At 45.0% G+C, this 22,926-nt stretch overlaps 1 protein-coding gene across 4 annotated transcripts in view; it reads right to left on the reverse strand.

Annotated features, from left to right (window-relative positions):
* The window catches only part of ACCS (1-aminocyclopropane-1-carboxylate synthase homolog (inactive)), a 58,433-nt gene extending 36,239 nt beyond the window's left edge, over nt 1-22,194 (reverse strand). Inside the window, exons 1-7 of one of the 4 annotated variants that reach the window (XM_077453514.1) lie at nt 20,723-21,074; nt 18,152-20,007; nt 13,367-13,899; nt 11,569-11,628; nt 8,340-8,410; nt 5,362-5,431; nt 2,702-2,768 (exon numbers count right to left, since the gene is read on the reverse strand). In XM_077453514.1, the coding sequence (XP_077309640.1) occupies nt 2,702-2,768; nt 5,362-5,431; nt 8,340-8,410; nt 11,569-11,628; nt 13,367-13,899; nt 18,152-18,782 (1,432 nt within the window). In that variant the 5' untranslated portion in view covers nt 18,783-20,007; nt 20,723-21,074. Of the gene's footprint in view, nt 1-2,701; nt 2,769-5,361; nt 5,432-8,339; nt 8,411-11,568; nt 11,629-13,366; nt 13,900-18,151; nt 21,075-22,009 lie in introns of those variants that run through there. The other 3 variants (XM_077453516.1, XM_077453513.1, XM_077453515.1) reach the window with 3 other exon arrangements.
* Nucleotides 22,195-22,926: the final 732 nt, after the last annotated feature.

Genomic DNA, 22,926 nt, shown 5'->3' on the forward strand with positions numbered 1-22,926 from the left:
CACAACCATAAACACTACATTTGGAGAGGAGTCAACGAGGTCTATGATGAAAGGTCCACCATTCCTACTGTGAAACACGGAGGTGGATCGCTGATGTTTTGGGGATGTGTGAGCTACAAAGGCACAGGAAATTTGGTCAAAATTGTTGGAAAGATGAATGCAGTATATTATCAAAAAATACCGGAGGAACATTTGCATTCATCAGCCAGGAAGCTGCGCATGGGAGGTACTTGGACATTCCAACATGACAATGATCCAGAACACAAGGCCAAGTCCACCTGTCATTGGCTACAGCAGAATAAAGTGAAGGTTCTGGAGTGACCATCTCAGTCTCCTGACCTCAATATCATTGAGCCACTCTGGGGAGATCTCAAACGTGCCGTTCATGCAAAACAGTCCAATAACTTACAGGAACCGGAGGCTTCTGCCAAGAGGAATGGGCAGCTTTACCATCTGAGAAGATAAAGAGCCTCATCCACAAATACCACAAAAGACTTCAAGCTGTCATTGATGTTAAAGGGGGCAATACACCGTATTAAGAACTGGGGTATGAAAACTTTTGATCAGGGTCATTTAGGTAGTTTCTGTTGTCATTATAATTTAAAAAGAGAAAAAAAAAAAAAGAGTAAACACAGTTGATTGATAATAAATGGCTTCAGCCAAACACTAACCATGAGTGAAAGAAAAGTGTTTGTGTTATCATTCATATTCTCTGAAAAATGGCCAAGAAATCATGAATTAAGAAATAAATTAAATAATTAATTAAATAAAGAAATACATTCTGCCAGGGTATGTAGACTTATGAGCACAACTATATATATACAACAGTGGGGGCATTATATCTAATATATATATATATATATATATATATATATAAAAAACGCCCCCACTGTTATATATATATATATATATATATATATATATATATAATTTTAAATATAAACTTAAAATTTTATGCAAATATATATATATATATATATATATATATAATCAGGGGTTATAACCCTCACTTACTCTATCCTAAATGAAAAAAAAAAAAAAAAAAAAAGTTTTGCCTATAGTTCTACTTTAATGCCAGGGGACGTCTGAAAAGTACGGCATGACCAATTGGTGCGTGATCCCTGTCAGTTCCCAGACAGAAGAGAACAATCATGTTGTCTATCAAGAAAAATTGAATTGAGGATGCCCACCAGACTTTAGACAAAAAGTATCAATTCCTAGTGTAAAAAAATAAAAATAAAAAATAAAAAAAAGTAGTACAGGTCCCCAAAAAACAGACCCCAGATAGCACCCGGCTTTCTGCTGCAATGGGCAGCGTTTACATTTTATTTTTCAGCGCCTGTTCCAATGTGCGACTTGCTCCATAAAGATGAATGAGACAACAGAACTGTGCTCTCCCATTCATCTCTATGGAGCTTGAGGTATAACAGGTTCACTTTAACTAGTTAAGGACCGGTAGGATTTGCCCCCTTAATGACCAGGCCATTTTTTGTGATACTGCACTGCGTCGCTTTAACTGACAATTGCGCACTGTACGCAAACAAAATTGACGTCCTTTTTTTCACACAAATAGAGCTTTCTTTTGGTGGTATTTGATCACCTCTGCGGTTTTTATTTTTTTGGCGGTAAGAGCGGTAGTTTTGGAAAAAAAGTATTTTTTTTTTAAATTTTTTGCTATAATACATATCCAAAAAAATATATAGAAAAAAACAAAATGTATTCATCAGTTTAGGTCGATATATATTCTTCTACATTTTTTTAGTTAGCGTATATTGATTGGTTTGCTCAAAAGTTATTGCGTCTAGAAACTATGGACGCGATTTAGGAACTTTTTGTTTTTTACTAGTAACGGCGGCTATCTGCGATTTTTTGCGGGGCTGTGACATTGCGGCGGACAAATCTGACCCCAAATTACACTTTTCGTGAATCGGTGGTATTAAAGGGGCGTTATGACACTTGCCTGTCCAGCGAGCCCGCGATGATGGCCGCCCGAGGCCGATCCATCGGATCAACTGCCGGCGCCTCCATCTTAACGAAGGGAAACAGGCAGTGGAGCCTTGCGGCTTCACTGCCCGTTTCCTACTGCGCATGCGCGAGTCGCGCGGCGCTTTGTGAATGGCCTCCTTGTTTTCTGGACACACACATGTCCCAGAAGGCAACGGGGCCGCGGAAGAGGCAGATTAGGAAGACTGCCTAGCAACAGCGGTTTCAGGTAAGTTAAAAAAAAATATTATATATATATATTATATATATATTTTTTATTATTATTTATTTATTTATTTTTAAAAGAATTTTAATATCATTTTTTATTCTAGGGTAGCCCTCCACAGGGGGAGATCAAGGGGTTAAGTGTGTTCCCTGGCTGTGTTCTAACTGTTGATTTCCTCCAATCAGCTGTCAGAGTTCTCCTCATTGAGCTCTACAGAGAGTAACTTCAGCTCTTTTTTCTGAACTCTCAGACAAGCTTTAAAATTCAGCATTTTGAACAGATGTAGAGAAAAGAAGACTGCAGGTAAACAGGTACCACCCATGTAGGAGGATTTGTTTTATGTCTGTGTATCACCTGAGCTCAATAACTTCCCTGGGTGTATGGAAGGGTTTACAGCCACTTTAAGACAGATCACAAGCACAAAATGAAACATTTCTTAAAAAAGCACCTTCATCATCACTATTTCTAGAAATCTTACGGACATCAGCTCACCTCCGGCATCACAGAGGACGGCCGCCAGAGAGGAGAACAAGGAGCCACAGCCATTCAATATGACCACCTGGGAGACAGAAGGAGACTTGTTACAATTGTACTGAAACAATCAGTGGGCAAACCCTGTACCATGTATAGAACGCCCAGAGCCAACCCTGTACCATGTATAGACCGCCCAGAGCCAACCCTGTACCATGTATAGACCGCCCAGAGCCAACCCTGTACCATGTATAGACCGCCCAGAGCCAACCCTGTACCATGTATAGACCGCCCAGAGCCAACCCTGTACCATGTATAGACCGCCCAGAGCCAACCCTGTACCATGTATAGACCGCCCAGAGCCAACCCTGTACCATGTATAAACCGCCCAGAGCCAACCCTGTACCATGTATAGACCGTCCAGAGCCAACCCTGTACCATGTATAGACCGCCCAGAGCCAACCCTGTACCATGTATAGAACGCCCAGACAAAACCCTGTACCATGTATAGACCGTCCAGAGCCAACCCTGTACCATGTATAGAACGCCCAGACAAAACCCTGTACCATGTATAGACCGTCCAGAGCCAACCCTGTACCATGTATAGAACGCCCAGACAAAACCCTGTACCATGTATAGAACGCCCAGACAAAACCCTGTACCATGTATAGAATGCCCAGAGCCAAACCCTGTACCATGTATAGAACGCCCAGACAAAACCCTGTACCATGTATAGAATGCCCAGAGCCAAACCCTGTACCATGTATAGAACGCCCAGAACCAACCCTGTACCATGTATGGACCGCCCAGAGCCAACCCTGTACCATGTATAGACCGCCCAGAGCCAACCCTGTACCATGTATAGACCGCCCAGAGCCAACCCTGTACCATGTATAGACCGCCCAGAGCCAACCCTGTACCATGTATAGACCGCCCAGAGCCAACCCTGTACCATGTATAGACCGCCCAGACAAAACCCTGTACCATGTATAGACCGCCCAGACAAAACCCTGTACCATGTATAGAACGCCCAGACAAAACCCTGTACCATGTATAGAACGCCCAGACAAAACCCTGTACCATGTATAGAACGCCCAGACAAAACCCTGTACCATGTATAGAACGCCCAGACAAAACCCTGTACCATGTATAGAACAGGGAGATGGAATATACCAGCTTGGAATCTATAAATCCTTGTTGATGGCATTGTGGGCTTAGAATAAAGATTTGTTCCATCTTTATCAGAGTATAATATAATCAGCTAGAACATGGATAGACCTGTCACTAGAGGCGATTCAGTTCGCATTGTGCGCTATACAAGTATTTCATTCATTCATTCATTCATTCACTATGTATCAGTGTATAGACACACAGAACACTGATAGACCAATACAATGGATCAATGTATAGCTACCCAGAAGATCGATAGACTCATTACAATGTATCAGTGTAAAGTTACCCAGAACAGATCTGTTATAATGTATCAGTGTAGGATAAACACCCGAAACTGTATGATATATCTACCCGGAACACTGGCAGACATTGACAAACCTGTTACAATGTATCGGTGTATAATATAACAACCTGGAACTGTTTAAAATTATATACATGGATCAGTGTATGCTAGACCTGCCTGGAACAGTGACAGACCTGCTACAATGTATCAGTATGTAACTATCTGACAAGCTTTGACAATGTGTAAGGGTATAATAGAACAGTTTGGAAACAGGGCTGGCCCTACCATGGGTCCCACTAGGTCCATTGGACCCAGGCGGTACTTTTGAGAGGGGCGACAATCTGACTCCTGATCCCTGTGTTCTGAGCCCAACGCACTCCTGATCCCTGCGTTCTAAACGCAATGCACTCCTGATCCCTGCGTTCTGAGCGCAACGCACTCCTGATCCCTGCGTTCTGAGCGCAACGCACTCCTGATCCCTGTTGAGCGCAACGCACTCCTGATCCCTGTTGAGCGCAACGCACTCCTGATCCCTGCGTCCTGAGCGCAACGCACTCCTGATCCCTGCGTCCTGAGCGCAACGCACTCCTGATCCCTGCGTCCTGAGCGCAACGCACTCCCGACCCCTGCGTCCTGAGTGCAACGCACTCCTGATCCCTGCGTCCTGAGTGCAACGCACTCCTGATCCCTGCGTTCTGAGCGCAACGCACTCCTGATCCCTGCGTTCTGAGCGCAGTGTTTAAAATGTAATTTTAGTTTTAATTATTATGATATAAAATAATAGATCGGCATATTTGTAAAAAAATGTGTTTTTTTGGGCAGCATTTCATTCTTGGACACAATGTCTTGGGCTAGTCCTGCTTGGAAATATATTATATAACTACCTGGAACATAAACCAATGGGATATATAATATATGTACAGAGAGACCCGTTACAATGTATCATTGCATAATAGAACAACCTGGATCTATAAAAATATACATACCTAGAACATAGATTGGACATGGATCATGGAATTACCTAGAACGTTGGCAGACCTGTTACATTGTATCTATCAGTGTATGATATAACTGCCCATCATCACTCCACACACCACAATTCCAGATAGCAGATGTTGGGCTGGAGGACAGGCAGAGGGAATACTAATGATCTCTTTTGGCCAACCTAACAAAATTCTAATGAAAAACCCAACAAACTAACAATCCCCACACAGTTATTACTTACGTTTTCTGAATTTAAAGGAATGGGAGATTTACAGTAATAAGTAAAAAAACGAGCCACTTCTTCTCTTAAACTGAAAGAAAGAAAAACGTACAGGATAATGGCAAAATAAAGAGGTTCAAGTCTCTAAAAGTGATTTCACTTGTGGGAGGCTCAGGAGCCAACCTATGGGGTTCACTCTCTATTTAGGCCGGTCTGATAGTAACTTCAAAGCCACCAATAGGTTTCCGAAGCCAGACCTGATCGCTCCAGGACTCATTTGTCCCCGAAAAACCCTCATCGGTAAAGTGAACCCCACTTTTTGGCATAGGCTTCCACATGAGGCAGCTTCTTAGGCCTCATGCACACGGACGTTTTTACAGCCGCTTTTTTGAGCGTTTTTTGCAGCTTAAAAATGCCTGTCCATGTTAGTCTATGGCTTCATGCCCACCTAGGCGTTTTTGAGCTGCAAATGGCATAGGCGTTTTTAAGCTGTAAAAAAAACCCAGGACCAGTGCGTTCCGTCGCGTGGAGCTAGAGCTGTAAAAACGTGAATCGCGGTAAAACGCGCACAAACGCGCAAAAACGCGCATAAACGCATAACAGATTTTCTTTGTTTTCTGAGTGCTATAGCCAAGAGATGTGTTTCTTTAAAAAACGCTACTTAACGCTAAAAACGCGCAAAACTGCGCAAAACCGCCAATGCAAAACGCGGTAAAAATCGCGTTTTTAACGCCGATTTTTCCTGGCGTCAGAGCTAGCTTTGCAGCCAGTTTTTTAAAACATCCGTGTGCATGAGCACTTATTGTAACACCAGATTTGCATATATTCTTCAGGTCAACAACTAGGAATAGAATTTGCAAAAAAAAAAAAAACAATTGCCTAACAAAGAAACAAAAATTAGCAGTAGGTGACCGTGCAGCTTAGTGTTATATAGGATTTTGGAGCAGAGCTGCTGCTGAAGTTCCACATTTGAAAAGCACACGATAGTCATCACTTTTAACATTATAAACACCAAGACTCAAAAGTTGGGCCCCCTACTGAATAATGGACAAGGCTGGAGACTGCTATTTTCATTACATCAGCTTTCTTAAAGTAAGCCTGTGCTGATAGTATTGGAAAGCCAACACCATAAGACAGCCTTTCTCAATGTTTCCAACACAGTTGAACCCTTAAAGCAGGGGTAGGGAACCTTGGCTCTCCAGCTGTTTTGAAACTACAAATCCCATCATGCCTCTGCCCCTGCCTTAAAGGATAAGTTCCCCTTTTAACAAATAATAATGACTGCACATTTTTTTTTGCAGGAAAAAAAAAAGTGCATTTATTATTTTTTGTTTCTGAAACCTATAAAGCAGATCACTGGTGTCATGCAAGCCTCCCCCTGAGGAAGCCACATGACCCTGTGGCATAACGCATAGGGGAGGGGTTTGAAGACATCACGGCGCTCTTCAGAACAAATGAGTGTGGTAATGGTCTGGCAACAACATGAGTGAGGGGACGATATACTACTGATGATTTTTTTGCATATTCTGGAGCTTATGCGAGATATAGTGCGAGATATATTTTTTGTTAAAAACAACAAACATGTTATACTTACCTGCTCTGTGCAGTTGGTTTTGCACAGAGCGGCCCTGATCTTCCTCTTCTCGGGTCCCTCTTCTGTGATCCTGGCCCCTTCTGTGATCCTGGCCCCACAGCAAGCAACCTGCTATGGGGGCACCCGAGCCGAGCCACAGCTCCCTGTGTCCATTCAGACGCGGAGCCGCGGCATGGCCCCGTCCCCTTTCTCTCCTCACTGGCTGACTGACTTTGATTGACAGCAGCGGGAGCCAAAGTCGCCCCGCTGCTGTCTCGGCCAATGGGAAGGGGTGTCCCGGCCGGCCAAGTGTCTTGTGCAACATCGCTGGATCTAGAGGGACCTCAGGTAAGTATTAGGGGAGCTGCTGCATACAGAAGGCTTTTTTATCTTAATGCATAGAATGACAGTGACCAAAGTTTGGGGGAAAAGCCGGCTCCTGTGTGCAGCTCAGAACAGTACAGCCTCCCGCTCTCCTCTGTGTAAGTAGAAGAGTAAAGCTGCAGAAGAGATTGCTGTGATGGCAGTGGTGTGAAGGGGGAGGGGTGCCGTCAGTGGCAGCTGGTGATTTTTTCTTTAGGAGGACAGCAAACAGCAACCCCCCTGGTCAGTGACTACCCCCCCCCCCCCCCATCACCGCAAGGATGGTCAGGACATCAAAGCCCCGCATTTACCCCATCTAGGAAGCAGGCGGGCAACGTATCCAGCAAGTGGCAGCTTTTCTTTTTTTTTTTCTTCCACCGTGCATTTCCCTCCTAGGCATCCAATAGGATCGCCTGGCCTTTCAGCCAATCAGAAAACGGGTATCAGACCTGGGCTTCCTGATTGGCGGAGAGGCGATTCAGTGTTATAAAAGCGGATGCATGTTCACTTTTCTAACACATCTCGGTGGGCTCCGAGTGCAATGCTCTGCGCCACAAGTCCATCCTATTTTGAAGCCTATTAGAGCCTCTGGCTCTAATCAAGTGCTTCAAAAAAACACCCCCTGCCCCTAGAATTCATGTGCCCGGCATCCTGAAAGGGGCCAGGTGCATGAATAGTGGGTGGCGGCGGTGATGGAAAGGGGAGATGCACCCTTGCGCCCTTAATGGACGGGCTGCCCCTGGATGCAGTGGACCAGAGGACAACGCTGTCGGGGCTGAGATGTGAGGGAGAACACCACTGTGGGGGGGTAATGTGAAGGATGGGGGGGGGCAGAGGACACTGCTGTGGGTGAATTAATGTTAAGGGAGGGCAGAGGAAACCAGTATCGTGCCACCAAAAGGGTCTACAGTCTCCTCACCTCCTATGCCTCACACAGGACTGGTTTTCCTAGGAGATACAGAAACAGATGTTGGAATGTTATCCCTGTCTATTCACCCACACTTTAGAGTCAATGCCCTTTCTACGAATACATCTATATATAAATACATAGTGATATACTCACAATCCATGGCCCTTCCAGTCTGGGTACTGCAGAAGGGGAGGCTCAACCACATTCATGTCACTTTGGGTCAGCTGTATGAATACAAAAAGACACAGGATCTTGTAGGCTAAGACTGAACAGACCCCCCCCCCCCCCCCATCACCTCAGTATGAAAGTTTGCCTCTGTGCAGAAGGTAAAGACCAGTCATTGCTGCTCTCTCTCTCCTTGTGAAGGGCGACTGGTCTTGTCTCCACCTCCTTCTTTTCTGCAGGGCCCCTCCCACAGCTCTGCGCTCTGCAGAGGCAGGGTCAGTTCTACCATTAGGCAAACTAGGCAGCTGCCTAGGGCATGCTGCTGCCTAGGGCGCAGCCAAGGCCGTGACTCACAGACAACTCTGACTTGGTGAATCAAAACAGAGGCACACACAGTCGGAGAGATCCCTCCCCCTACTTTCTCCACCTCCAGCAAGTCAGGTGCTGCCTGCCTGCCGATTGGTCAGTGCTGAGTGAAGGGGCATGGCTACCCGAGGGACGCCATTTGTCGCCATTCCACGAGCGTGCGCAATTTTGAAGCGTGACATGTTGGTTATCATTTTACTCTGTGTAACATCTTTGACAATATGAAAAATAAATTGGGCTAACTTTACAGTTGGTCTTATTTTTTTATACAGTATGTATAAAATGTGTATTCTTTGCAAAAAAAAAAAAGCGCGCTTGTAAGACCGATGCGCAAGTACGGTGTGACAGAAAATTTTGCAACGACCGCCATGTTATTTTCTAGGGTGTTAGGAAAAAAATAAATCTATAATGTTTGGGGGTTCTTAGTAATTTTCTAGAAAAAAAAAATTATTTTAACTTGCAAGTTTGAAAAATAGGCCCGGCCTTAAAGTGGTTAAGCCTATAAAACCCGGTTCAGTGAAAGCAACTCAACAAAATAGTCCATAAATCCAAAGATTTAGGCAGATGAAATTCTATGCAAGTCATGACTTTTTCTATGAAAGTTAGATTTGCTCCACTGCTCGATGCCCCTGCGAACCGCAGTAATATGACAGAGAGCCTGGCAGACCAATAGAGAGGCAGGAATAAGTGAGATCAGCTGGACTTTTACAGGAAAAGTTGTGATTTGCATATAAATTCAGCCACCTGTATCTCTGGATTTACTGGCTACTGTTACAGACCTTTACATTTTCAGTGAAGTTACCTCTGCTTAGGTATTATACATTATTACATGCTCAGTATAAGCACCTGGTGACAGGTTCACTAAGATTTACTCCCCTTCTCGACCAGGCCATTAATTGCGCGGTCGTGTGACGCTGTACCCAAATAACATTTACGTAACTTATTTCCCACAAATAGAGCTTTCATTTGGTGGTATTTGATCACCTCTGCGTTTTTTATTTTTTACGCTATAAAGAAAAATAAGCCAACGATTTTGAAAGAAAAAAAAAACATTTTTACTTTCTGCTATAAAACTCATCCAATAAAAAAAAAAATTAATTCCCTCATCAATTTAGGCCAATGTGTATTATGCTACATTATTGGTTGGTTGGTATATGTGAACCTTATAGCGTCTACAAACTATGGGATATTATTATGGAATTTTTGTTTTTTTATATATACTAGTAATGGCGGCGATCAGCAACTTATGCCCTGTACACACGGTCGGACATTCCAGGTTAGGGGGTTAGGGTGTTAGGGTGTGGGTTGGGGTTAGGGTTAGGGTTTCCCCTAGAAGAACAAGGTTAGGATTTAGGGATTAGAATAGGGACCTCCCCCAAAGGTCAAAGGTCAGGAGGCGTGTCCCCAGAGGTCAAAGGTCAAGTGTCGGGCTGACCCACCCCCAGCAAAGTGTTCCGCCTACCCCAACTAAGTCGGGGCATGAAAAAGTCGGGGCTTGAACAAGTCGGGGTAAGTGCTCGAAACTGGGGTTGCATACACACAGTCGGACAAAGTTGTCGGAAAATCCGATCGTTCGGAACGTGGTGATGTTCGTTGCGTACGACGGGACTACGTAGAGGCCAGTAGCAAATAGTTTTCATCTCATAATTTATTCTCAGCATGCGTGGCACTTTGTCCGTTGGAATTCTCTACAAAGGATCGGAGAAAGTCAGATCGGATTTTGTTGTCGGAAAAATTTTAGATCCAGCTCTCAAACTTTTTCCGTCTGAATTTCCGACGGAAAAAGTCCGATAGAGCCCACACGCGATCGGATTTTCCGGCAACATAATCCGATCGGACCGTTTCCGTCTGAATTTCCGACCGTGTGTACAGGGCATTATAGCGGGACTGTGATATTGCAGCGGACAATCTGAAACTTAGAACCAGTTCACACTACATAAAGTCCAGTGCATTTTTTTATTTTTATTTTTTGCATTAAAAAAAACGCATGGAAAGTAGGTTATATGGTCTTTAATGGCATAGTTCACACCAGTGCTTGCAGTTCCAGAAAAAAATTAAAATAAAAAAATAGAACACGCTGCATTTTTCCTGCACTGGACTGTACTGGAATTCTGTAAAAAGCATCAAAAACGCAGTGAAATGCACCTTAATGCACCAAAAACACACTGCAATACACAAAACTCTAAGTTTAATAAAAAAAATAAAAAAAAAAAGAGGGAGAAAAAAAATGCACTGGACTGCATCAAAAATGCACCAAAACTGCGCTGAAACACATCAAAAACGCATTAAAAACACACATACAAAAAAAACATCTGGAACGCACTTTTACTGCATTTGTATGGTGTGAACCGGCTCTAAAACTTCTGAACCAATCACACAAATAAAGTGAACAGTGTTAAAAATATGCACGGTCACTGTAGTAATGACACTGGCTGGGAAGGGGTTAACATCAGAGGTGATCAAAGGGTTAATCGTGTGCCTAACCAGTGTTTTTGTGTATTGTGTGTGCTGCTTTTACTAAGGGAAGTCATGGATTTTAGTCCCTGCCTTGTTTACATCCCCATTCTGTATGTTTTCCGAATGATGGGTGCCGGTGGACATGGAGTGCCTGGCACCTGCAGATCGCCTTCCGCTTTGAATAATCACAGCAGAAGCAGACCGCCTGCGGTGCACATGCATGCCCCCTGCAGGCGGAAGTGCAGGATTGCGTGTATATATAGACGCCATCCTGTGCAGAGCAGAGCTGCCGCCCTGTAACAGTAAAATTGCTATAGGGCGGCCAGCAAGTGGTTAAACTTTTGACCACCAAGGAGTACATATAATGATTTCAGTATAGTCAATGAAAACTCACCCGTTTAGACATCAGGTCAAAGCAGAGCTTGTTCTCACTGGTGCCGAAGTTGATGATGCCCTGTGCAGAGTCACAGTTATTATTAATGACACGGAGTACAGAACTAGACGACATTATAGCATTAAATCAGAGCTGAACAAACTGTTGAAATAAATATGCAATGATGACAGTTGGAGGCACAGACTGGAGGGCGACTCAAAGACCAATTCCAGGTATGGCAAATTCTACATTAGTTACACTGGAACAGATTGTCAGCAGGTTGTCAGCAGGCTGGTCACTGAGCATGCTTGGATCTTTCCTTGGATTTATCCTTGGCCTTGTTTATATCATATGTCCCTTCCAATGCTACTTGCTGCAATGGCCCGTTATAGTTGTGGGGTAGTGGACACCTTTTTTTGTGGGGATAGAATATTTCCTGAGCCCAGCATCAGTGAGAATAAACATGGTCTCAGGGTTGGGGGTCAGTGGGAGGAATAGTGTCCCATCATTGGTGTCAGTGGGAGGAATAGTGTCCCATCATTGGTGTCAGTGGGAGGAATAGTGCCCCATCATTGCTGTCAGTGGGAGGACTAGTGCCCCATCATTGCTGTCAGTGGGAGGAATAGTGCCCCATCATTGCTGTCAGTGGGAGGAATAGTGCCCCATCATTGCTGTCAGTGGGAGGAATAGTGTCCCATCATTGGTGTCAGTGGGAGGAATAGTGACCCATCATTGCTGTCAGTGGGAGGAATAGTGCCCCATCATTGCTGTCAGTGGGAGGAATAGTGTCCCATCATTGGTGTCAGTGGGAGGAATAGTGTCCCATCATTGCTGTCAGTGGGAGGAATAGTGCCCCATCATTGCTGTCAGTGGGAGGAATAGTGCCCCATCATTGCTGTCAGTGGGAGGAATAGTGCCCCATCATTGGTGTCAGTGGCAGGATAGTGCCCCATATTTGGTGTCAGTGACAGGATAGTGCCCATTACTGATTTCAGTGGGAGGAATAGTGTCCTACTGCTGGTGTCAGTGGGAGGAATAGTGTCCTACTGCTGGTGTCAGTGGGAGGAATAGGGCTCCATCATTGGTGTCAGTGGGAGGAATAGTACTCCATCATTGGTGTCAGTGGGAGGAATAGGGCTCCATCATTGGGATCAGTGGGAGGAATAGTGCCCCATCATAGGTGTCAGTGGGAAGAATAATGCCCCATCATTGGTGTCAGTGGGAGGAATAGTGCCCCATCATTGGTGTCAGTGGGAGGAATAGTGCCCCATCATTGGTGTCAGTGGGAGGAATAGTGCCCCATCATTGGCGTCAGTGGGAGGAATAGTGCCCTATCATTGGCGTCAGTGGGAGGAATAGTGCCCCATCATTGGCGTCAGTGGGAGGAATAGCGCCCCTACATTGGCGTCAGTGGGAGGAATAGCGCCCCTACATTGGCGTCAGTGGGAGGAATAGCGCGCCATCAATGGTGTCAGTGGGAGGAATAGCGCCCCTACATTGGCGTCAGTGGGAGGAATAGCGCGCCATCAATGGTGTCAGTGGGAGGAATAGTGTCCCATTGTTGGCATCAGTGGGAGGAATTGTGCCCCAAGGTCCAGATAAAGGCTAGCAAAGGCCCACATCTGGCCCTCAGGCCGCAATTTGCAGACCCCTATCTTATAGTAAGGACCCTTTATTTGCCGATCTGGACTTGTTGAACCCCCATCTCTCAAATGAAGATTATTTAGAAACAGATATTGGTAACAGCCTGAGAAACATTTTGGAGGCATTCTTACAATGCAATAAAAGATACTCATTACTCATAATAAAAATATCTCACATTGGGGTTCTTGTCCTCGTCATACTTGTCTTCATGATATGCTCTGTATCCCTCCTCCGAGGAGCCCCGGAATCCAGACAGGATGTTGCCACGACTGGACAGGTAGGGGCTGCAGTACTGCTTACAATTGTACATATCTCCTATTTCCGGCTCTTGGACTTTGCTTGCAGAGGCTCTCTTCAGAAGGTCGCCTTCTGGTGGAAAGGCAGAATTTGATGGCGGCATCGGTATGGACTCTTCTCCGCCTTGACGTATCATGCCCAGCATCTGGGCGAACACGGTGAACATGCGTAACTCATGCTGGCGGTCCAGCTGCAGCCTCCGCTCCTCTAGACGAAGCCTCCGTTCCTCGGCCTCTTGCTCCTGAACCATCCTCCTTTCCTCCAGTTGGAGAAAACGTTCTTCTGAGGCTCGCTGAGCCAAAAGCATCTGAGCGACGAGGTCCTCCAGCGGCTCCAGGGTTTTCCTTTTCCTCCAGAACTGCGGATGAGTGCTCTGACCCGAGGAGCCCGCCATATTGGATTCACTAAAACCTGGAGGAGATCAATAAAAAGAATGATTCTAGGTGTTGCCTAAGTTATGCGTAAAACACTAGTCCATAACCAATACCTCTGGCAGAGAATTTCGAAGTCTGGCCAATGGCGGTGAGGTACGGTCCAAACCCAATTCGGTTTGGACCTACAAGAAATTGTCACAGGATAACAATGGCATTGTCCAAATATGACCATGTTAGGTCACTGAGGTTGCCACCATCCCATTCCTTTGTTATGTGTGGCTGCAGGGCACGGAATTTCCTGGCCGCAAACCAATTGGGCCAACGTCCTGCTATCATGTGACACTTTCCCGCGGCTCCGAACCTTAGCTTTTCACTACTGACCATTCTTATGGACATGAACCCCTTTTTATATAGGCGAATTATTGTTTTTTTTTTTTTGGTCAAGTCTACACATATGGAGGGTGGCCACCAGTACATGCAAAGGTCTTTCCTATGGAGGTATTTCAGTAAAATACCACCAATGTGGCCACTAGAGGGCACTGACGTTAATAGGAAATAAACATATTAGGCAAATTACAGGGATTTTTTTAATGCTTGATGTGGTTGCACAGAATTTTTTTTTTTTTTATAGAATAGACCTCTTTTATGGTCTCACATTTCCTCACCGGTGTCCCTATTTGTTTATCAGGTAAGTATATCTGGTAAGTCTTACTAGGTTTAGGGGAGTTGTTCTGCCTTTATCTACAAAAATCATTTGCCATGTACCATTTGAAAAGGCCTCTCTACCCAAATTGTCAACTACTTGCACCCCTCGGGCACAAACTGACCTCCGGCCTTCCCATCAGTTTTGCAAAGTTGTAGAGGCTCCTCTCCTGAATGGAAATAGATTATGCTTAATTCACTGCACACTGTGAGCTTTTCCAAATGTGCATTGGAAGCTGCAGCAAATTAGATAGAGCCCACCTCATTCCCTGGCTGGATGACGTACAACATCATCTAGCCCAGTGATCTCCAACCATCTGCCCTGGGGCCAAATGCAGCACGTTGCCTGCCTTTATCTGGCCCTTGAGGCAATATTCCTGCAACTGACACCAACAATGAGGAGCAATTTCTGCCACCGACACCACCAATGGGACACAGTTCCTGCCACCGACACCACCAATGGGACACAGTTCCTGCCACCGACACCACCAATGGGACACAGTTCCTGCCACCGACACCACCAATGGGACACAGTTCCTGCCACCGACACCACCAATGGGACACAGTTCCTGCCACCGACACCACCAATGGGACACAGTTCCTGCCACCGACACCACCAATGGGACACAGTTCCTGCCACCGACACCACCAATGGGACACAGTTCCTGCCACCGACACCACCAATGGGACACAGTTCCTGCCACCGACACCACCATTGGGACACAGTCCCTGCCACCGACACCACCATTGGGACACAGTCCCTGCCACCGACACCACCATTGGGACACAGTCCCTGCCACCGACACCACCATTGGGACACAGTTCCTGCCACCGACACCACCAATGGGACACAGTTCCTGCCACCGACACCACCAATGGGACACAGTTCCTGCCACCGACACCACCAATGGGACACAGTTCCTGCCACCGACACCACCAATGGGACACAGTTCCTGCCACCGACACCACCAATGGGACACAGTTCCTGCCACCGACACCACCAATGGGACACAGTTCCTGCCACCGACACCACCAATGGGACACAGTTCCTGCCACCGACACCACCAATGGGACACAGTTCCTGCCACCGACACCACCAATGGGACACAGTTCCTGCCACCGACACCACCAATGGGACACAGTTCCTGCCACCGACACCACCAATGGGACACAGTTCCTGCCACCGACACCACCAATGGGACACAGTTCCTGCCACCGACACCACCAATGGGACACAGTTCCTGCCACCGACACCACCAATGGGACACAGTTCCTGCCACCGACACCACCAATGGGACACAGTTCCTGCCACCGACACCACCAATGGGACACAGTTCCTGCCACCGACACCACCAATGGGACACAGTTCCTGCCACCGACACCACCAATGGGACACAGTTCCTGCCACCGACACCACCAATGGGACACAGTTCCTGCCACCGACACCACCAATGGGACACAGTTCCTGCCACCGACACCACCAATGGCACACTATTCCTGCCACCGACACCACCAATGGGGCACTATTCCTGCCACTGACACCACCAATGGGGCACTATTCCTGCCACTGACACCAACAATGGGGCACATTTCCTCCCACTGACACCCACAATTGGCACCTTTCCTGCCACTGACACCAACAATGGGGCACAATTCCTGCCACTGACACCACCAATGGGGCACAATTCCTGCCACTGACACCACCAATGGGACACTATTGCTTACACTGACACTCACAATGGGGCACAATTTCTGCCACTGACACCAGCAATGGGGTACAATTCCTGCCACTGACACCAACTATTTCTCTCCCTAATATCAAAGATCAGGCATTGTTCATTCCCACTGGTCACAGTCGCCCCCCCAATTTCCAGAGGACAGTAAACTGGCCCATTCTTTAGAACTTTTGGAGTCCTCTGCTCTAGCTGCTTCCTCTCCAGCTCGACTGTCCCTGGTCTGCCACCGTTCATTCATTTTATTTCAGTTCTTTCAATCACAAAGTCTCATAGGGTGGTCTACATGCACAGGTAGCCTGCTTAGAATCCCCACTCCCCAAAACTGACAACCACCCATTGGGGCAATATAATATTTGCAAGAACCAGCCCACTACTTGTATCAGGGCTGAGGGCCCTTGAGAGCCGTCCTTACTCTTAGGGCCCTTGAAGGTGCTGATGTCTTTTAGGAAGCAACGTACCTGCCATTCCCTCCCACCAGCCATGATTTGCCTGCATTGCATAGAGAAGCACAGAGACCCAGTGAGGACATTGCTGTGTCCAAAATAAGGTAATAAAAACAGAAAAGTTGAATTAAAAAATGTAATTTGCATTACATCACATCACCCTTAAAAACAGTCCAACATTGTCCTCAGTTCCTATTCATGTCACAATGTCCCTTTACATTACAGTGCTCCCTTTACACATCACAGTGCCCCTCCTTGATGCATCATAGTGCCCCCTTAAACATAGCAGTGTCCCCCTTTACATCACCATGCCCCCTTTAAACATCACAGTGTTCCCTCTTTACATCAGCATGCCCCTTTACATTACAGTGCCCTTCTTTACAACAGCCTGCCCCTTTACATTACAGTGCCCTTCTTTACATCACAGTGCCCCCCTTTACATCAGCATACCCCTTAAACATAGAAGTGTTCCCCTTTACATCACCATGCTCCCTTTAAACATCATAGTGTCTCCCTTTACATCATGTGCCCCCTTTAAACATCACAGTGTTCCCTCTTTACATTGGCATGCTCCTTTACATCAGCATGCCCCCTTTACATCACAGTGCCCCCTTTGAACATCAGTGTCCCCTTTAAAGGTCACCATGCAACCTCCCCTTCACAGTCCTACCAATGTAGAGGCACACAGCTGCTGCGTGTTCTCCCTTGGGTTCGCCCGCCCACCCGCTGCTATCATCCTCACAGTGGGCGGGGGTAGGAGGTGCTGCATATCGAGATAGTGGTATTACATTAACTAGTGGGCGATTACCAGCTTGTTCCTATGAAAAGATTCCCATCCTCTGTGCCGATATGCAGCACCTCCTGCCCCCCGCCCACTGTGAGGACCCCTATCATCCTCACAGTAGGAGAGAACACCCAGGTTGATTAGTGGCACAGTCGCAGTCCGGACAGTACTGCCGCTCGGTCCGGGTTCAGACCGCGGTCTGCCATTTCGTCAACCCTGATATACAGTAACTGCAGAAACTGTATATATAGTCATTGAAGAACAGTCCTTGAGCTCCAGGGAAGTGACTAGACTAAAGGGGTGCAGTCTGGGAAATATTGTCATCAGTCTACTGCAGGTCACAGGCTGAAAGGCATAAAAGAGAAGTGATCTATGTGAGGCAACATGCCTAGAACAGGCATGGAGATTCACAGTTTTGAGTCAGTATCTCAGTCACGTTAGTAGGATGGCAGAACAAAAATGGTGCTGTCCTTCTGGGCAGAAATACAGTTAAATCTACAGTCAGTGGATATTATGGCCTTTGAAGTGCTACACGTATAAGTTACTTGGCATGCAAGAACAAAGGTCCACTTTATGGAAACGTTCTACGGCCATTAAATTGTGTTGAAATATGCAGTTTCCTACCTGAGGGGGATACGCTGACCTCAGCAGTGACCTCCACTCTCGATATGGGTGAGTCTTGGCCTCCTCTATCCAGCATGCCTTGTTCATCGTCTTCTTGCTCTCCCCCAGAATCCTGTATGTACGTCATAGAAGGGGGTTCTGGACTCAGACCCTGTTCATCAGACTGCACATCCTCACATTTGATTTCCATCATTTCTGGGTGTGTCTGAGAATGACCATACTGAGTGAACGGACCATGGAACCCATCAGAGAGGGAATTCTGGAGCACATGCTGGTTCAAGATCCCCCCGGGGCCTAGAGACCCATAAGAGAGGGTTGGACGGTGAGTTAACACCCTGTCCATTACTTCATAAAACTTCCAAGCTCTTCCACCTCGCAGGGTCTTGCTATTGTCCTTCAGCCTTCGATACTCCAGCTTCATCTTCTTGATCTTCTCTCGACACTGGTCACCAGTCCTGTGAATCCCTTTATCTCTCAAGGCATCAGCAATCCGGTTAAAGACATGCTGATTCCGAAGACAGCTCTCCAGTTCCATCTGCACTGACTCATTTCCCCATAGCTGTAGAAGTTCCACCACCTCTGGGTCTGACCAGTTACTCCCTCGTTCATATTTCTTCCCTCTGAAATCCATACCCGAAAGTGAAGGAAATGTTGAACAGTGTGATAGAACTAGGTAAGTAACGATGGGTGACCACCACAGTCAAAGAGGCTTTTCTAAACTTCAGAACCTGGATCCACCAAAAAAAGTCAACGAACATTCCTCATCATTTTCTTTCTCCAACTTTTACAAGGTCAAGTGTTGCCTTCTGTAAATCCAACTGGGCTTGCCCAACAGGAGTTCTGAATTTAAAAAAAGAAAGTAGAGCCAATGATCCTAAAGGGTCTAAGTAAATCTCAAAGGCCTTCCACACCTTGTAGACCAAGGTGACCGTCCCAGTAGCTTGGCCCAATCTCAGATATTAGGGCCAACTTGAAAAATTAATTTAAAATTCTCAACAATAGGAGAGTTCCGAAGTGAGCAAAGGAAGGAACCCAACAAATATAAGGCAACCTCAAAGACCTTCCGCAGTTAGCCTTAGTTGACCGTCTAAGTGGCCTGACCCTGAAATTAAATATTCAAATGAAATGTCTTTAAAGTTCTCAACAAAATAAGAGTTCTGCAGAGAATAAAGGAAGAATGCCAACAATCCTAAAGAATCTTGGAAAATAAGACCTTCCACAACTAGTAGACCAAGGTGACCATTCTAGTGGCTTGAACCCAGATCTTAGGACCAGCTTAGTGAAGTGTCTTTCATTTCTCAACAAAATTAGAATTCCGAAGGGAGTAAAGGAAGCAGAGCCAACGATCCTAAAAGATCTAAAAAAAACACGGAAGACCTTCCTCAACTTGTAGACCAAGGTGATCGTTCTAGTGACTTCACCTTGAACCCAGATCTTAGGACGAGCTCAGTAAAATGTCTTTCGAATCTAAACAAAATGAAAATTCCTAAGTGAATAAAGGAAGCAGAGCCAACGTAAAACCTTGAAGACCGTCCAACGTGAAACCTTGAAGACCATCCAACGTAAAACCTTGAAGACCGTCCAACGTAAAACCTTGAAGACCTTCCACAGCTTGTAGACCAAGGTGACCGACCCAGTGGCTTGACCTTCAACCCAGATCTTAGGTTCAGCTCAACGAAACGTCTTTCATTTCTCAACAGAATGAGAGTTCCTAAGTCGATAACAGAAGCAGAGCCAACAATCCCAAAGGATTTAAAGCAATCTCCGAGACCTCAATCTTCAGTTGACTGTTTTTCGTGGCTTGGACCCCCCCAAACCCAAATCAGATTATTGGAATGTCTTCAGAATGTTTATAACTATATTAATATATAAAAAAAGTTAGTTATATCTGTATATGGGAGACAATGGATTCTGTAGAACAATTACAATACAATGAAGTATAATTCGGGGGACAAGAAGAAGACCTTCAAATTCGAAAATGTTATACAAAAGGACCTTCTTCTGGGCAGGATAGGTTGGTTCTGGTTATAGTACGGCAAACCCAGGTTAATAATAATGGATTTGTACCAATGCAATATATTAAATATTATTATTTGCAGCTAATTTCTGTAAGTTTGTTTCAAAAGAAGTCTATCAGTCATGGAGATATCTCGAAACTATGAGCAAAACGCCCTACAAGGTGACCATAAGGATACAATGTAACAGCATTAGAGATCTTTAGAACCAAAATGTAACACTTCATTCTGAAGACCATCAGAGGGACTGAAGTGTGCAGAATGAGGATACAATGGATCACCCACCATAAGATGATCAGTAGACAAGATGGGGGGAGGGGAGGTCCTATGTGGACCAGGAAAGTAATAATCCTGAACTATTATGGGATTTATAATAGGGGCTGGTCTAACACGGGTTAATTCTGAGTGGGGGGAGGGGCAATCCAATGATGACACAATGTAACACCCATAAGATGGCAGGTAGGAGATGGGGGGAGGGAGGAGGTCCTATGAAAATAGACTCAAAATAATATCCGACAATTTAAAAGTTTGTGTCTATGGGATGGATTCCACTTACAGACATGGGCTGGCTTAGCACGGGTTAATGGTGATGGTGGGGGGGAGGGGCGGTGGGATGAGGATACATTGGAATACAATGTAACAAGTAGAGGAGATCGGAGATAGAAGGAGAAGAATGGACGGTGATCACTGGAGATGGGGGGGAGGGTTGCAGCGCATCAATGACCCGATCGGTGAGTCTCCGCCCGGTTCTGGCCCGCTTCCGCCCGGCACGGCCCGGTTCGGCTCAGTCTAGACTGGTTGGGAGGCGGTAGGACGGATCCGGAGTGGGTAGATCACATCCGGGTCCGTGCACATGCGTGCTGCATTATTCCGGGATAACTTTGGTCCGTGTCAGTCATCCGGGAGGGACTGAGACATCCCCCCCCCCCTCCCCCCCAGCTGGAGAGCGCTGCCGCCACCTGCTGGGAACTGAAGGAAACTGCAGGCAGGACAGAGCGCTGCCATCCCAATCGCTGACACTAGAGGGAGACAGTGGGAAGCATCGATTTATAAAATATCAAATATTAATTTGATATATAAAACTTTTTTTAAATATTTTATGTAAACATGTGTATATTTTTTCTATTATCGATTAAATTGTATAAAGATATGTTTTAAAAAAAAATATATATAAAAATATTAAATAGCAATAATTTATGTTCCATTATATATGTATAATTTTGTTTTCTTTTACATGTGCATTGGAGGCATTATATCTTTATAATATATAGTTATTAAATTTTAAATATAAACTTTCAATTTTATGTAAATATATATATATATATATATATATATATATATATACACATATATATATACACACAGTGGGGGCATTATATCTTTAATATATATATATATATATATATATATGCATAAATTTTAAAGTTTATATTTAAAATTATATATATATATATATATATATATATATATATATATATATAAACAGTGGGGGCGTTATATCTAATATATATATATATATATATATATTAGAGAGAGAGATAACATTTTAAATATAAACTTTAAATTTTATGCAAATATATATATATATATATATATAACAGTGGGGGCGTTATATCTACTATATATATATATATATATATATATATATATATATATACATATTAGATATAATGCCCCCACTGTTATTATATATATATATATATTATATAGAATTTTAAATATAAACTTTACATTTTATGCAAATATATATATATATATATATACATATTAAAGATATAATGCCCCCACTGTATATATATATATATATATATAAAAATAAATAATCAAACTTCGGGCCGGTTACCTCCTTTTCTTATCACTTTTGAATTCGAATAAGCACCGTCACTGTGGAGCTTCCAATCTTCCACTAATTAGATCCAGGAAAAACAATGGGACACGAGCTTACGAAGCAAACAATCTTCTTTTAATCCAATTTTTCAGGAAACATAGCAGTATTCGCAGTAGCCACTGTACAGTTCCAAGCACACCTCGCTCTTTGTCAGGCTATCTCTGGCATGTGTACTATTCTACTACTCACACTAGCTTATCATTCCTAACCTTCAACAGGTATGCTGCTCAGGTGTGTAACCCAAATCACCTAATCACTACAATTCTAGTGGTTAGAGCTTAAAGTGGTTGTAAACCCTTACAAACCACTTTAACCTACAAGTAAGCCTAGATTAAGGCTTACCTGTAGGTCCAAGAAATATCTCCTAAACCTATACGGTTTAGGAGATATTTGCCCGAAGACAGGCACCGCTGTCTACGGCGCATGCGCCGTAGACAGCGGCGCGCAGGCGCACTGAGCGCGGCATTTCCAACAACGGAGCTGCCGCGCGTGTCGGCTCCCGTGCGCATGCGCGGGAGTGACGTCATTGCGGCTCCGCCAAAATGACAGCAGCGGAGCTGCGAGACCCCACGGAAAAGATAGATGCGCCGGACTACAGGGGACAGCGGTGACATCGCTGGCTCCTGTGTCAGGTAAGTGACACATAATGGGCTACTATGCGATGCATAGTAGTCCATTATGCTTTGCCTTTGCAGGGAATGAAAGAGGAAGTAAAACCCATCAGGGTTTACTTCCTCTTTAACCCCTTCACAATCAACCCACATCTGAAGAACACATTCTGTCTTCCATATAAAGAGCGAGCGGTAAAGATTAGTCTTCTTCATTAGAACACCCAGTGTATCATGTTTACGAATTCCTCCAGTTTCATATTA

The sequence above is a fragment of the Lithobates pipiens genome, unplaced genomic scaffold, assembly GCF_037356315.1.
Source record: "Lithobates pipiens isolate NorthernLeopardFrog02 unplaced genomic scaffold, aLitPip1_a1.2 Scaffold_24, whole genome shotgun sequence".
Lineage (NCBI taxonomy): Eukaryota > Metazoa > Chordata > Amphibia > Anura > Ranidae > Lithobates > Lithobates pipiens.